A 17,394-nucleotide genomic window follows, 5' to 3' on the forward strand; every position below is an offset into this window, starting at 1 on the left:
CCTGCTGTAGTAGTTACAGGAGCAGACATGAAACACTAGACATATAATATACAGGATATGACACTATGCTCCAAGTCTACGTCCCTAGCCAGTAGCCCCTGGTGACACACATAAACAGGCCCAGTCCATGTCCTGGTACCCACCCAAGGTGAGCAGGCTATGGGCCAGAGGTACCTGTGGAGGGACTTGAGCGAGAGGCTGCAGAGGTGGCTGCGGCATCTGGAGAGGCTTCAGCTGAGCAGGGGCCACTACCTGGGAGGTTGGAGCCAGGTATGGAGGCAAATGAGAGGGCACTGGCTGGACAGTGCCCACGGGCTGCGGGGCCAGGACTTGTGGCAGGGTAGGTGGTTGGGCCATTGGAAGAGGCTGGAGGAAGAAAGGGAGCCTTGTGCTCAGACACAAAAGAAATCCACAGTGACCCCCGCATGTGTGCTCATATGCTCATACTTACCCATCTGCATATACACTCCCACATACACACTCGGATTCCCACGCACAGCCACATCAACTGCATAAACACAGCTGCATATCTTCACGACTGCATGTTTTCACACATCACACTCACATACACATAGTGAACTACATTCACAATATACGCCTACACACTGCTCACACAAACACATGCAGAACGCCAAGCTCCTGCTAATCTGGAGCCAGATTATAAAAACATTCTGAATAAACAAAGAGTTTTCCATGAGCAGGCCTTGCATCTTGCATTAAAAACTACAGATATCTCTCTCTCTCTCTCTCTCTCTCTCTCTCTCTCTCTCTCACACACACACACACACACACACACACTAATGTTCTCACAGGTACATCCTTCACTCAAGCCACCTCAGGCTTTGGCTGCAGAACTATCCCTCATAAGGGAACAATTTAAGGGGATAAAATGAAGTGTCACACTTACCTGCTGGACTGGGGGTGCTGGCTGGCTTGGGCCCATGGGCACAGGGGTAGTGGGTGGTGGTAGTACAGGAGTGAAGCTCATGGAAGGTTCTGGAAAATGTTGCTGAATGAGTGGAGGGCGCGCAGGGGGTGGCACAGGGCCTACTGACAGGCCAGGCTGCAGAGAATATAGAGTCCATATTCAGCGGCTGCCCTTGTTCTTTCTTGTCCCTGTGCCCAGCCCCCTCCCCACCAGGAACCTTGTTCCCAGGAAGGTGACTCAGCAGAAGCTAGGTGTGGTGGCCCTACAATGCTATCACCAATACTGAAAAGCCACATCATATGGCCACAGCTCCCAGCCAGGGAATGTTCTAGAACACAAGTCCCATGGAGTATTATGCAGCCATATAAAAAGATCATCATAGAGGTTTTTCAGCACCGTGGAGAAAGACTCCTTAGGCTTTAGACTGTGGGCAGCTCATTTACAGTGACAACTGGGACTAAAAAGGATGAGCCAATACATATGGAGAGATGGGGTCATACAGTTTGTGGCTGCTGGGGAGGACACACAGCCATGGGAACAAAACTAGAACAGTGAGGCCCTTGGCAAGGAGAGGCCCTCTGAGACTCAGTCACAAGAGGACAGAAACAGAGCGGCACACAGGGAGGGCACTGGTCCATGAAGCTAGCAAAAGAACAGGAAATCAGCCCAAGAATGCCGAGGTTAAGGAATGGCTGCTACTTTGTCAATATTCTGTGGGGTTTTTTGGATTTTGTTTTGTTTTTTTATGTGTATGATATTTTGCTTGCATGTATGTCTGTGTACCACACGCATGCCTGGTACCCAAGGAGGCTAGAATTGGGTATGAGAGCTCATAGGACTAGAGTTACAGATGGTCGGGAGCCACCATATGAGCGTTGGGAACAAACCTCATGTCCTCTGCAGTCCCATGTTGCTAAGTTCAGCTCTCCAACCATATTCATTGTGCAGAGACAGACCCCGTAGTACTTATGGGAAAAATCTCTGGTTGTGCAGGATTTACTTCACAACAATGAGGACACTAGAAGGCTGTGGAGAACATATCTGAACACAAGTTCATGGTTCGGAAGAGGGACTGATGTCCACTGCTCTCCAGCAGACTTCTCTAAGATGTGCTGCATGGCACAGAGGCAGGGATCTCTAAAACATACTCTCACTTCCCCTTTCCTGGTGCTCTGTGCAAGAATGTGGGGAGCAGGCACATTTGGGATCCTGTCTCAAAGCTGGGTTCACCTAAAACCATAGACAGATGAGTTGGTTCAACTAGACCAGGCCAGGCCAGACTGTCCACTTATGAGCTCCGGCCACTATCCATGGCTCAGGAGCTAAGGCAGGATCTAGTGACCCCTTACTCCTGATGGTCTTCCATTTCCTCCTCCTCCTCCTCATTGCCCCTGTCTGTTTATCCCACTGGATCCTGACGCATATCACCATAGTGGCCTTCTCCAGAAACATCAAGAGGTCGGGATGTACCCTCCACAAGTCATCCTTCCTGTGTTAAGTTGTCTTTACATCAGGAGGCAGGGAAAGAGAACCAAGAACCCTAGCCCAAGTCTGCAGTTGTGATCTCTCTGCTCAGATCCCTGATTAACATGTGAATGGTAAGATTAGCTAGATCAATAAGAAAACATAGGTCAAGCCGGGCGATGGTGGCGCACGCCTTTAATCCCAGCACTCGGGAGGCAGAGGCAGGCGGATCTCTGTGAGTTCGAGACCAGCCTGGTCTACAGAGCTAGTTCCAGGACAGGCTCCAAAGCCACAGAGAAACCCTGTCTCGAAAAACCAAAAAAATAAATAAATAAATAAATAAATAAATAAAATAAAATAAAAATAAACTTTTAAAAAGAAAACATAGGTCAGCATGGATAGGGTGAGGACCAGGGCAACTAGTACATCCCAAGGCCTAAGGTAGCGCTAATCATGACTAAAGGTGTGAGAGAGGCAGGCAGGACATTCTGGCTCAGCCCTAGCCTAGCAGCCTCTGGGGCAGCAAGTCCTATTGCATGAGGTCTTCCGGCCATTTAAAATCAAACCTCATTTCATTTTGGAAAATGAATAAAATTACAAATAAAATTGCAAATGTGCGCATCACGGTGAATCCCAGGGCTCAGAGAAGCAGAGGCAGACACGATCCATGGTGTCAATTGCTTTTCCAAAAGGCCTGTTGGGCCTTTCTAACTGCTCAATCTGATGTGGACATGGGGAAGAAGAGCGCCTGCGTGTGCAGAGGGCAGAGATCTCAGCACTAGCATTCAGTCTGTGCCAAGAAGCCACCACAGTCCAAGACTGTGCGACAACAGGGGCTACCAGCTGACCAGGTGGGGGCTCCCAAGTGACCCTGGAAGACAGAACCCACCCGGGCGGGGGGGGTGTCTTAATCACCCTCTGAGGACCCAGCTCCACCACCCAGGTCACAGGCAAATTCTCAAGCTGAGCTCTTAGTGTTGTGAAACAATCATTTTTCAATATTTAGAAAAAAGGCAACAATCACAGACAGGGCTTGCCATGGGAGCACAAGGACTTGAGTTTGGATCCTCAGCACCTAGGTAAGAGGGCAAGTGGCAGAGTACACCTGTGCTCAGTGCTGGGAGGTGGGAGACAGCAGGACCTGCTGGCCAGCCAGTGAGCTCCAAGCTCAGTGAGAGACCCTGTCTGAAAAAGTAAGGTATAGACTCTGGACATGGGTCTCAGTCCTTCACGTGTACATGCAAGGGTGTGTGTACCTGCATATGCCACAGACACAAACATAAAACAGAATAAATGTCCTGCTTGACCCCTCCTTCATCATCCACTTCCCAGATCTCACATATTGCCTGTCAGACATCCTCAAAGCCTGAGCCTCTGGTGCCCTGTGCAAATACTGAAAATGCCTCCCTGCTTCAACCCCATTTTCATCCCCAACTTTCAAAAGCTCCGCTACTTGAGGGAGACAGGCCAGGGGTTCTCGGCTATTCCCTAGGAGAATGGACAGAGACAAATTCCAAAGCTCCGTTATCACAAATGATACATTTCTGTCATCTCTGGGATAGACCAGGAAAGACCTCAATGTGCCAGCATCATGCACCTGTGTGGTACCGGTGACAACCTCAGGATAAGGCTGGTTGGTTCTATCACAGTTCCCCGAGTCACGGTTACCCTAAGGTCTGTTTCCAGATATTCCACACTCTTTATCCAGGGGTTCTTCACATCTAAGGCCCCTCAGCCTATAGATCTTCAGCTCCCAGAAAAAATGGATTGCATCTTCAGGTCTCCAAGGGAAATGTGGCTGGGAGTCGACCATAGGGCACTCTAACCCGACCATAGCACAGTCCACTCTGCAAAGAGGACAGAGTGGAGTGGCTCTCAAACTCACCACAGTGGCCGGCTGCTGAAAAGCCCCTAGTGCAGGCAGGTTGTGGGTCAGGCCAGGCCCCTCACTCACAGGGGGGCTGCACACACACGAGGCTGGGGTTGGAGTCGTGTCCACGAGGGAGCTGAGCACCATGCTCTGCTGGCTGCTCTGGGAGTCCGAGTACACAGTGGAGCCCTGGCCACTGTCGAAAGTGCTGTCCGCTGGGGAGGACCAAAGTAGAAGTTAGTGTGTACACCTCTAAATGCCATCTCCCTGGCGCTTCAGGCAAGCGGAATGGCTTGTTCCTGGATTCCTTCATCAAGACTAGGTCTGAGCTGTTTTCATGTATACTATTTAAACTGTTACCTGATAGGCAACAGCGGGAGGTCTCAGGCCTCCTGTGCCCCTGGCCTGATGCTGGGATGGGCAAGGTTAGCTAGCCCACTGGAAGCAAATCCTGTCATTCCCTGCCCACTCTGGTTTGCAGGTGCAGAGGCTGCCCTTGTCGGATGGTACTTGGCAAGACAGCCTGCCCACATAGTCAGCCAGTGAAGAATGAAACCCGGAAACCCATCTGAAACAGCACTTTGAGGTTACTGCTTCCAGATTCCAAAAGCCACAGGCTTTACAATTTGCCACCAAAACACCCAGCTATTTGCACAAGGGGTTGCCTTTCAGAGTGAGTACTCTGTCCACTGATGATTTAAGCCAAGTGAGGGGTGAGTCTTGTGGCTCTGCACTACCAATTTTTCCAAAGAGTGATTTTAACCTAGGAAAACATAAGGAATGCTGATGTTTAATTGGGCAAAACCAATTAGACAAGCAGTTCTAGTTTTTAATGAGCCAACTGCTCATTAGAGTGACCATTTCTACCTAGACAGACAGGAAGGGAGGAGGGAGAAAAGGGAGTGGAAGAGGGAGGTGGGGAAGAAAAGAAAGCAACCCTCAGGCTAACAAGATTCGAGAGGCACCAACTCCCGCCATGTGTGCAACACTTTAAATACTGCAAGTAATTTGTACAGATGACTTGTATAATTAAAATTTCATTTTTGGATATGGCTACTGCCCCCCACAATAGCTGTGCTGTCAGGGTCCTCAATACAAGTGTTATGGCAGTAGAAGGTACCTGCTCAGCTTAGGCGGGGCTGCTGGTGGAAGAATATTGAAAGTTCATGTAGCAAGGTACCCCCCAACACAGGTGTGTGTGTGTGTGTGTGTGTGTGTGTGTGTGTGTGAGAGAGAGAGAGAGAGAGAGAGAGAGAGAGAGAGAGCGAGAGAGCGCTATTTGCCTGTGTGTGTTTGTGTCCATCCACATATGGATTTATGCAGATCATCTCTGGAAGGCAGTTAAAAGACTTGCAGCATCTGTTGCCTCTGGGAGGGTAAGTAACTTGCCTGCAAACCCTTAGGGGTTTAAAATTATGAAAGATAAGTACCAGCCATCTATTTTAAAGAAAAAATATAGTAAGTGAGAAAAAGCCCTCTGAGAAGGCTTTTGGCCTCTGTGCTTAGCCCTTGGGTGTCCTGAGTCACATAGGAAAGGGATCTGGTGGCAGAGAAGTCCTACACCTAACACGAACTCATCGCCTTCTCTCTCTCCATCTCCGTGGGATTTTCTCATATTGGGTCACTCCGACCTTCAGCATCTGACCACAAGAGGGACATTGTTTAGAGATCCCAAGCCGGGTATGAGAGGCAGAGCTCAGCTTGGAACGGAGTAAATAGTGGGCAAAGCACTTCAAAGTGAGGGCTGCTCATTTGCATCTCAGTAGTCCTCTTGGAAGCTACTGAAGCCATGAATGAGGGGGGCTGCATATTAAATAAACAGGGTCTCAGTCTTTCCACATGAACAATCTCAAATATTGGCCTGGGCAGGTCACTGGGCCCTGCTGATCTGTTCCAGGCTGGTTCACAAAGTGGGCAAAGCCATGTCTCCTGTCTCAGCTCATTGCTGAGTTTTCAAACACGGAAGGCAAGCAGGGCACTGACCGCCTATCCTGAAAAAGTCCTGGATCCTCTCAGGATGGCCTCCGATGAAGCCTGCATCCAATCTACCTCAAGAAAAACAATGCTTTGTAGAGGGACAAACGGTCTCAGAGGTTTCTATAGAAGATACTAGCAGAGATACTCTTATCTCTTATCTCTGCTAGTATCCTAGTGATAAGCACCCTAGTTAAGACAGCCACCACTCAGTCCATTGCACAGTCACCCACTTCAAAGACTGGGTGATGGTACCTCACTTGACCTGATGAGGCCAGAACTGATCCTCCCAGAGAATAAAGAACTAGCTGCCAGTCCACAGATTGACAATGTGAAGCCGAGGTGGAAATGGCTCCCTCAGAGCCTATGAGGCCATGGACATCTGACCTGCCAGACTCCAGCAAGCTTTAACCCCTCTGGTCAGGAATCACTGAGGAATGTACTGAAAACCCAATCCTTTCCCTGAAACAACCATCTACACCCTACAGTGCGGGCAGGCAGGGGGAACAAGCCTGGGCTTGCCAAGGACCAGCACCCATGTGTCCTAGCACCTAGAAGCCATCTGTTAGCCCTATATTCCCCTGGCACCAAGGTGGCTAGCAAGAAGTGACCTTGGAATGGGAGACCAAAGCTTCAGGGGACCACCTATAGCTAAAACCAACAGACCCAGTTACCTGAGAACAGACTGGGGCTCACCAGACTGAGGCAGGAGCTTACCAGGTACCTGCCTTTCTCACAGAGTTTTGTAATAAAAGATAGGGATTCTGTTTGGCTTTGCCCTGACGTTGGTTATGCTGGTTGTGGTAGAAGGAAAGACACACTTGGCCATGGTGACCCCATTCCAGGTACTCACAGGCTAAGGAGGTAACGCTAGCTGGCAAGGTAGGGGGTAGGAGATGCTGGTCAGTCTCAGGTTCCTCAGGTTCTGGCAGTCCAGGCTGACCACTCTGTGCATGGTAGGTCACCTGGACCTGCAGGGGTGCTGGTAGACCCTTGGCCTTGTCAGGGCTGCCTGAGTCCTTTGGCTCCTGAGACTGCAGTGCAGGCCAGATCCTCTCACGCCGCCACTGAATTAGCGCTACCCGGTCACGAATGGACTTGGCCACAATCTTCACATCACTCTCATGGAAAAATCCAGAATCAATCTGCAAAGGTAGACACACGGTCAAGCATCTTGGGGATCAGCCATCTTGCACGCACCACTTACACACACGTACACACTCTACTGCCTGAGATTACCCTACTGTCTACCGTCGTTCTCAGGACTCCTCAGTTCCCTTATGAGTGCCGACTCCCAATGCCTGCCTTTGAAGTTTAAAGGCTCCAGCGGTGGGGTGGCAGTTCATGCCCAGCAAATATTCACTGACCTCATAAACACTGACCTGGGAAGAGGAGACTCATTTGGTCATTGGAAAGCAGTATGGGGACCATGTGGGCCTGGCAAAACCCTAAACCCCCTCCACCAACAGAGTATTCCACGATCTCCAGGAAACACAATGAGCTCACTGGGAATATCTGTGGCAAAGTCACTTCCTGAGACACAGGTCCCTACTAAAGCTCTGTTAGCTGGACTACAGGGCCTGATAGCGACTGGTGAAGAGTCGGGATTGGGTTCCTTCCCTTCATGAAGACCTCAGTTCTAGAGAGATTGAGTGGGGAAGCTAGAGAGAGAACTCAATGAAGAAGACCAGAGTTCACGACCTCACAAGAAATTCCAGCTCCAGGGAATCCAACACCCTCTTCTGGACTCTGGGGGCACTGCACACATGTGTGTATTACCACTACTGCCACCACCCCGCCCCTATACACATAAACTAAAAACAAATCTTTTTTAAAAGAAAAAAAAAATAGATTTTTTTTTTTAAAGACAAGGTTTCACTGTATATCCCTAGCTATGTAGACCAGGCTGACCTTGAACTCAGAGATCCACCTCTGCTTCCTGAGAGCTGGGATTAAAGGTGTGCACTCCTATGCCCAACAAAAAAAATAAATTTTAAAAGAGACTAGGTGGACTCTTGACCGGAACATTGCAGGGTAGGGAAACAGGGGTGTCCTAGTGTGGGAACTGGGCAATACAAAGAACACGTGTGATGGGCAGCACAGAGGACGGTGGTGACTGTGTGAGACAGCCAGGCTCCTCCCACACAGAAAGGCAGGAATATGGAATAGACCCATAGTACTGCTTGGTCCCCGCACTATCAGTGAGACAGTCATGGATGAACCTAGAGGCACACGATGGCACTTGTGTATGAACATGCAGATAACATGTCCCTGTCAAGTGTGTCTACTCTAAGGGCCCAGTAACAACATCCACAATCCTGAGAGGCCACAGGAAACCAGAGCTGCCCCTGGCACAGTAGCTCAGGGCTGGGCAGGTCAAGGAAGATGAGCCAACTGCCTGGACATGCTCAGGAAAGGACAGGGACGTGCAAAGTGTCATGGGAGCTGGTACTGGGGCAAATCTAGGACATGGGAACATCAGAATAAGCAGCAACACAGTGATGCTGTAAAGGGCATTCCTGCAAATCCCAGCACACGGTTTGCACAAGCAGTTTGCAGACCACCTGTGGGAGCAAGGACATCTATCCTATGGAATAGGTAGGGAAGTACGGAGGGTCTCACTCACCCCTTCTGTTTCTTTCTTTCCACAACTGTCTCTTTGCATGTCCCTACACCTCCTACACCTCTTTTCTCTCAGGCATTACTGCTCGGGGTGAAGCCACATCATGAGTTGCCCTCTCTGGAGACCCACCAGCAGGGAACTCTGCTACACGGGCCACAAGCCCTGGCTGACACCTGACTGTGCCTCATGAGAGGCCCTAAGCCACCCGCTTCCCCCAGACTGAGGACTGCATAGGCTGGAGAACTCTGAGCAGTATAGCTGGGGTAGTCTGCTGTGAGGTTGCCAACATCTAAGCAGAAGTGTACTGTGTTCCTTCAGAGCAAGTATCCTCCACAACAGAGTGGACAGAAGCATGTGCCCCCAGGCAGGCCGCAGTGACAAAGATTCCTAGGATGTATCATCTACCCCAGGGGGTATCTGAGTTCTTCCCAAGTGTCAGGCCACAGAAGGTAGGGGACTGCAGAGCTGAGGAGCCCCGTAATAGTGGCCCAACATTTGGACACCAAAGATCTGTGCAGCCCAGGGAAGGGATGGTGGTGGTGTGCTGATGACATTTAGGTTCTGAACACAGGAAAACCCCTGCTTCATAGGAAACAACGGGCAGGAATGCACTCGGGGTGATGGGCACTAAGCAGCAGCTCACTCTCAAACAGTACGTGGTAGAGGTGGGAGTCCTCCCAGGGAGCTGGTCCAGATCATCTCAAAGCAGTTTATTTTGAAAGACAACTGTGCTGGTGGGAGAGATTCCCCATGAAAATGTCCCAGGTGAAAGCTTCACTGACCCCAGCATTGGCATAAGCAGTCTGGGTATGTGGCCAAGGAAAGGGTTCAAAGAGGGGAGGCCAGAGGACACAGAATCCTCTGTGGTATCGCCTACTCTCAGGGCCTGTGGTTCAGCCGCCATCTTCCCAACAACAGGACAGTCCACACCCCCAGAGATGAGACTCCAGAGGAGACCAGATGAGGGGTCTTCTGTCCTTAGAACCACAGCAGCCTCTTTCCAGGGACTTCAAGTCCGACCACAGAGACCTTTGTGAGGCAACTGGGGCTGGACAGGCTAGAATGACCCACGTCAGTTGTGATCCAGAGTGAGTGGCCCAAGGCAGGTGTAGTAACTGTTGCTGAGTCCTGGAGCAGGTCTACAAAGGCGGCCAGGGCAGGAAGCATGCCATCCGTAAAGTCCCAAGTAGCCTCAATTCACATTAAAGACAGTTGCCCACTCTTGTCATTTTGTAGGATGCTTGCTCTGAGGTTCCATGTCTCTACTGGGCAAGGACTACCTGACCAGGGTTGGCAAAGAGAACACCCCTCACATATGCCACAGTTATTTCCATTTTCTGCAACACTTCCGTCACCCCTAGGATGGGCCTAGCTGCCTCTTGCCCAGTACCCCGAGAATCTGCCATACTTAACCTCATTCTGCCATGCGGACCTACATCCCCACCCTATAACATACCTTCATCTTCATCCCCCTCCTGGTGGCTCCAGGAGGTCTCATCTGGATTCTAGGGTGCCTACGGCACCTCACACCTGTGTAGCCTCCAGAGTCTAGGATCTTAGCCAGACTCAAGTGTTGCTAACTGGTGACTCTCTCTGCAGCCCAGGAAGGGACTGGTGGCCTGGACAGTAATGGCCTTAGGGTTTTAAATACGCAGAATGAAGAAGGGCAAAACTGGAACCTTGACAAATTTCCTAGGGCCCAGGACCCATCCTAAGGCCCAGTAAGAGCATGGCAGAGCTAGGAGATGCGCCATATGTGGTTGTTCACAAAACAAGAGTCCTCACAAGGAGAATGTAGAGCTTTTAACTTGCAACATGTGGTAACAAGGCTTGTCAGAGTGGGGATACACATTGATTATTATTATTATTATTACATTACTTGTTGAGACAAGGTTTTTCTTGTCCCGGTTGTTTTGGTACCTGCTCTGTAGACCAGGCTGGTCTCAAATTCAGAGATCCACCCGCCTCTGCCTCCCAAGTGCTGGGATTAAAGGTGTGTACCACCTGGCATTTATTATTATTCTTTAAGTTGATACAAGTCATGTCCTTTCTACATGAATGCCCTTGTTATAGATGCCATGCCTTATAACAGAAAGAAAACATAGTTTGAGGCAGGAGGAGGAGATAAGGTGTGGGAGGGGAGAAGATTCACGAGAAGGTGCTGGGCCCAGGGACTTCCCTGGAACTAATACAGGAACATAGCCTGGGACTTCAGCCAAAAGGCAAGGACCAGCTAAGGTGACTGACCCACAGTAGCCCTATCTTGTGGGAAGTCTTGTCCTCCACCCGATGACAAGCAGAGACAGGATAGAGCCTTGGGTGTCAACTGCTTCGGAAGCAGTGAAGCTGCATCCAGGCAGCGTGCACAGGGTTCACCTGGGTTTAGGACACTGTCTTTCAGGGAACTGAATACAAATGAGAAGCTGAGGTCTGGGTGAAGCCCAGACACTCAGAATCTACCTGCTGGGGAGCCTGGGCATCATCCTGGAAGAACCATCCATGCTGGAATCAATTACACTGAGCCCAACAGCCCCTTATCACACTGTAGATATCCCTGTAGCCCCTGATCCAAGGCTCTGCTCCCAGACACCTCATGCCCTGCCTGGCCCAGTCCAGAGCAGGCAGAAGCATATTTGTAATGCAGTGCTGGCCTCATCTATGAAGGCAAACATGTTATTTTACCTAAAGAGACTCTGTCATATTGAAACTACAATAACCAATTATGATCCCCGTTCTTACTCTGGTGGCCTCAACAGACATTCCTTGCAAGGCCAAAACAGTGTGGTTTCCCCAGGATTTCTTCTTTCGACACACACAGGAGACAGTCCCTCCAATCCTTCCCATGTCTATCATTCCCAGGCCAGTACCAAGGGCCAGCACAGTGTCCACAGTAAGCTCTCAGGAAGTAGCTGACATTTAACTCCAACTGCCACACTGTCTGTAGGGGCATGCCACTTCACACAAGGCTTACTGTTCTCAATAAAAAGCATGGAATGACAGCTGTTAGCATCAGTGAATAGAAACGTGTGCTGGTAGCCGGCTGAATGTATACACTCTTGACAACTGAATTGGAAAAACACAGTGTACCATATCTAGCTACTATTGGTTACCACTGTGAGCCACGGAAGACCCCCAAGAAGCATGGAGCTAAAGAGTCCTGTGAGATGTGTTCACAGTAGAAGCTCTTCTGCCTGGAATGGGATCAGAGGCAAGCTTTGAGAAAGTGGGTTGGCCTGGTCACATGGGTGACTGCTCTGTGCATCTTGAGATGATGGTACAGCCTGCCCCAGAGAAGCCAGCCTAGACTTCAGCTCAGCAATAATGCGTCACATCCATCCTCGTCCTTACTACACCACACAGCTGCTGCACAGGGAGATACAGCCCTGTCTAGCACACTGGCAGCCCTGGGGGTCTGTTTTCCCTCCAGAAGCCGGAAGTGAGACCCTGCACTCAGTTGTACTTCAGAAGGCCACATCGAGAGGGTTCACCAGGAGCACTCCAGCCTGCGGCTGTGGCACCAGGACCTAAGCTCATCCTGAGTGTCTCCTTTCCACCCCTGGAGTCACGGATGCCGAGGCCCTGCTGCCAGGCCATTTCTCCTTCCTGCACTGACCTCTGTACAAAAACTAAACCCACCATGTACCCTGGGCCACATGCTGTAGAAATGTAGTCTTAAGGCAGAGTGGACACAAGGCCCATGGAGCCCCTCTCGTCTGTCTCTGAGCACTCACACACTCCAAGTAAACCAGCCCCACAGGGACGTGCCCACTTCTCCTGACAGGAGAAACAAGGAACCCATCATTCTGTGACTTGAGACTTAAGTTTTCAATAGATGTGCTCTGTTCAGTAGAAAGCTCATTTAGGAGCTGGGCATAGTGGTGCAAGACTATAATCCCAGTTGCTTGGGGACAGATGGATCAAAAGTTCAAGGCCTGTCTGGGATTGAGTGAGTTCAAGGTCAGCCTGGGCAATCTAGTGAGAAGGATTTCAAAATAAAATGTCAAAAGGCAGCCTGGAGCTGTAGTAGAACACTTGCCTAACTGGATTCCTGGGCCCTGGGTTCAAACCTCAGCGGGGAGTGGGGGGAGTATAAAAGTAAAAGGGGGGCTGAAATATACTTTAGAGACAGAGTGGCTCTAGGTTCAGCCCCCAGTACCACCAAAAAAAGAAAAAATTCTTATTTTAAAATAAATTTAAAGAACACCACCTCTGTGACAGCCATGTGAGGCTCTGTTTCACGCCTGCTGTCTTCCCTCTGGATATTGGCATCCTGACTTCTATTTGTCCCCTCCTTTACTGCAGCCTGGAGGCCTTTCTGGACTCCCGTCCCCTGTGGAGTGCTTCTGCTGCTTACACCGTCTCCACACAGATCCTCACGTCTGCATCCTTCTACTCTTATCTAAGTTGGTTCATCCTTTGTAACCAACAGCACAGATGTTGGTCTCCTGGCCAAGCATGGTGTCCTCAGCCTGTTGTAGCCTGAAACCAGGCGACCAGGCATCCACCTCTGTGCCTTGCAAACACATTCCTCAACCTGGTAAGGACACGGATACACGGACGGACACACACACCTCTCCCTCTCCTTCTCTCTCTCTCCCCCTCCCTCCCGACTTCCCTCAGACACAGAGCAGCGTGTCAGTGGCACAAGTTGATAATGAAAATGTCCCACGGTGTTGAAGAGTCACCCATCTTGTACGGTATTAAACACTTGAAATGTGGCCAATGAGACCAAAATTTAAACTGCAATTAAATTTTAAACTACCTAAATCTTAGCAGGGACTTGTGTGTCATGTCTACCATTCTGGATGCTGCTGGCCCAGAGAACGGAGCAGAATAATCTAGTCTGGCATCCAGGCCCTAGGAATTCTTATGCCCTGGCCACTCACCTCTCTAGATGTTAGGGTACCGCAGCATTGCTGCAGAGCCTGGGCCCGAGACACGCCTTGCCCTGTAAGGGCTGTTCTGTTCCTTCTCCTTCCCTGGCACCCCACCAGGCTCAATGTCCCTTCCTGAGGCCCAGTCTGACATTCCAAGCAGAAAAGGGGTCTCCCCTCCTCACCCACAGACAGGCAGAGACACACCTGTGCTCTCCCATCACCCCTTGAGGTGTTAAAGTACCAAAACCCAAAGCAAAACAAGAATATCTCCAAAGCAGGAAGGGCAAACCCATGTTCAAAGCCGCAGTCCTGGAGCAAACTGGCAGAGTTTGGTCAAGGCAATCAGGGCCTGTCACTCTCCCCTTTGCATCAGATGCCTTCCCTGGACTGTGTCCCAGATGCTCATCTTGTCTCCCAGGGCCTGGGCAGTGGAGAGCCTTAGCCCTCCCACTGTACATATACATACCTGACCGACCACAGGGACCCCAAGCCCTTTCTCAGGACTGCCCCCAACCCTCCCACACATGCTGGCCATTCCCCTGGGGCACATGCCCTTCTGGAAAAGCAATTGATTTGTGATTTTTTTTTTTATTTTGTTTTATCCCAAACTTGCCCACGGTTATCCTGAGCTCCTTGTATGAACATTACCATTTCCTGGGCCACCTCATCAGGGGTCTCCTTCTCCAAGTCAAAGGTAAACTCTATGGCTCCATTGTCTTTGGGCTTGCCCTTTAGCTTCTTGGGGTCTTCCACCCAAAGCCGCAAGGCGATGGTAGACTTCCTGCCATGGTCCTCCTCTGCAAGTTCCACCCGGACACCAGTGTCCTCCGCGAAGAAGGCATGGCTCAGCAGGTCCTTGATCTCATACCTGGAGAGAAAGTGACTCCCAGGCAGGGCTCAGGGACAAGGGACTTCCACACCCATCTATAGGTACAATATCAGGTCAACACCCAGCACGCTGAGCAGGTTATGCTAGAAAGTTCCACTTCATTCCTGGTGGGCAGCCTCTGCCCCCTGGGGTAGGACACAGGTGTGCACATGAGCATTCCTTAATCCCCAGAGATGCTGAGAAATTAGGATCTGATATGCTTTTGTTTCTTGTTGCAATCATGTTTTAAGATAGCACACCCCCCATAAAAAAGAAATCACACTCTGTGCCAGGCCACCTGCTAGGCTAGAAACGGATCCTGCTGAGGTACAGGTGAGTGTTCGATCCTCATCAGAGACTCCTGGCTCAGGGTAAATGAGAGGAAGTAGAATCCTCCACACACAAAGAACCCAGGGACCCTGGACCTCACTGCAGCAGTGAGGTCAGTAGGGAGGAAGGGGTGTGGAAGAAGAGAGGCAGACAAAGATAAGTAAGGACTTGCTAGACCTAGGGGTTTGGAGCCAGAACACAGCCATGGGAGGCTTTACCCAGGGGGCCAGGTCATCTGCTACATGATCACTTCCAGGTCCAGAAAGTCATGCCTCCCAAACACACGTCCCTAACTACTGTGTCTGGACTTTTCTCCAGTACAAATGCAGTTAATCATACAACATCCTCTATCATAAATCTGGCTTCCTCTGGGCATCGTGTTGATGGTAACGAACACCAGCTACCCATCCCTACCAACCCCTGAGGATGTCACATGGATGGGTGAGTACATCCCAGATTGTTTTGAGGGCTAAGAAGGCTAAAAGGCAACCCTAGCTTCCTGGCTGTCCAGCTGGGAAGGCCAATCCTGTTCTGAAGAGGAATTGGGTTTGTAGAACAACTGGAGGGTCCAGAGGTGAAATCTGCAGCCTGAGAGATGGCTGTAACAAGTACACTCCCATGTACAGCCTGCTGTTCAGAAGGCTGATGGGGATGAGGCTCATGAGGAACCTGGGATGGAGATACTCCTTAAGGGGACGTAGGGACAACTAGAGAGAAAGCAAAGGACAGAGCAAAGGTCTGGGTGTCCCAGCACTTGAGGCTGGGTTAGGACTCAGGAAAGGATGTGAGTGTTACGCGGCTCACAGCTACTCTCAAGCTCGGTGTCACATAGCTTGAGCCAGCCTGCCTGACCTGGGAAGTTTGCAGAGAATGCGGCCCAAAACGACAGCTGGAGAACCCCGGAGCCCACGGTGCTGGAGCTCACCCGAGCCCAGGATGCCGGAGCTCAACCGAGCCCACCGTGCCGGAGCTCACCCGAGTCCAGGGTGCCGGAACTCACCCGAGCCCAGGGTACCAAGCTCTCCAGAGCCCACGGTGCCGGAGCTCACCCGAGCCCAGGGTACCAAGCTCTCCAGAGCCCACGGTGCCAGAGCTCACCCGAGCCCAGGGTACCAAGCTCTCCAGAGCCCATGGTGCCGAGCTCACCCAAGCCCAGGGTGCCGAGCTCACTCAAGCCTATGGTGCTCACCTTTCCTCCTTGTTCTTGCAGATGCACTCGCCAATGATCTCCTTGATCTCAGGATCATGCACCTTCTCGAAGCTGGCTGGCTTGATGCCCTGAGAACAGAGCAGAGTTATCTGGCACGACCCAGAGCTGGAGGAACCATCAACACAACCCAGTGCCTCCCCTGGCTCAGCTTGCTACCCAGGGCACTTCTCAGCCTGAGTCCTGAGACCCAGTAGAGCCTGGGGCCTCATTGGGTTGAGGGTGGAGCTATGTTCAGGGAAACTAAGGGGGCTATGAGGCAGAGTTCTGGAAAGGAAAGAGTGATAAAGAGCCCGCATGTCTACAGTCTCCTCAAGCTTTTGCTTAAAACCAAGATGAGTACCTAGTCAGCACCACAGATCTTGGCAAAGAAACATCAAGGACCTTCAGGCTGAGCCATTCCTACAGCTTACACAGAGCAGGGATGCTATAATGGTATAGAGTGTCACGATCAAACAGAAACTAATGGAGATGCTAGGATGCAAGAAAACACTAACTCCTCACACGGCAGAAAAACAAGTCCACAGAAATGAGAGCACGCTGCAAGCTGGAGACAAGGGGCAGGGGTAAAACTCATAGCAGCTGTGCAGTAGATGAAAAAAAAACCAAATGTCTGGTGACAGCAGAAATTATAGATACAAAGGACCAACTAGAGATGAAAACCTCACAGAAGAGAAGGCAGGGCAATAGGAGCTATTGGGCATGGAGCAGAGAGACAGACAGACACACAGTTCTGTTCCCATCCCTTCAGAATTGGTAACACTACTGAGGTGCAGGCCGGCACACACTACATGTAAAAGCAAGTCCCCATAAGGACAGGATAGGAGGCAGTGAAGGAAAATGAGACATGCTTGAAGACAGATGATGGCTTAGGCAGTAAATGATTGCTGGGGAAGCACATGGACCTGAGTTCAGATGCCCAGCACTCAAGGAAAAGTCAGGCATGTTGGCACATGCCTATAACCCCAGCACTGGGAGAGGCAGAGATAGGCATATCCCGGGAACTCATGGGCCAACCAGTCCTCAGATCTAGGTTCAGTAAGAGACCCTGTCTCAAACATAATGTGGAGAGCAAATTGAGGAAGACACATTGGTAACTTCTGGCCCCACACACGCCTGCATAGGTGAACACACACAGAGGAGTGGGGGAGAAACTCCAGGCCTGCAGATGCAACACACTCAAGACCTAGGCTTGAAAGCAGAATAGGGAAAAGCCTTGTGACCCTCTAAGCTCTTCCCTTCAGCACAAGGCC

At 50.6% G+C, this 17,394-nt stretch overlaps 1 protein-coding gene across 13 annotated transcripts in view; it reads right to left on the minus strand.

Moving 5' to 3' along the window:
• The window catches only part of LOC121434148 (serine/threonine-protein kinase WNK2), a 108,502-nt gene that overhangs the window by 39,690 nt on the left and 51,418 nt on the right, over positions 1 to 17,394 (minus strand). For all 13 annotated transcript variants that reach the window (XM_041632986.1, XM_041632982.1, XM_041632980.1 and 10 more), the window contains 6 exons: positions 16,124 to 16,212; positions 14,385 to 14,604; positions 7,090 to 7,381; positions 4,278 to 4,477; positions 908 to 1,063; positions 175 to 366 (listed from right to left, as the gene is read on the minus strand). In XM_041632986.1, coding sequence (XP_041488920.1) covers positions 175 to 366; positions 908 to 1,063; positions 4,278 to 4,477; positions 7,090 to 7,381; positions 14,385 to 14,604; positions 16,124 to 16,212 — 1,149 coding nt within the window. The remainder of the gene's footprint in view (positions 1 to 174; positions 367 to 907; positions 1,064 to 4,277; positions 4,478 to 7,089; positions 7,382 to 14,384; positions 14,605 to 16,123; positions 16,213 to 17,394) is intronic.

The sequence above is a fragment of the Microtus oregoni genome, unplaced genomic scaffold, assembly GCF_018167655.1.
Source record: "Microtus oregoni isolate MIOR12 unplaced genomic scaffold, Mior012 000042F_ref0000377, whole genome shotgun sequence".
NCBI classification, from domain to species: domain Eukaryota; kingdom Metazoa; phylum Chordata; class Mammalia; order Rodentia; family Cricetidae; genus Microtus; species Microtus oregoni.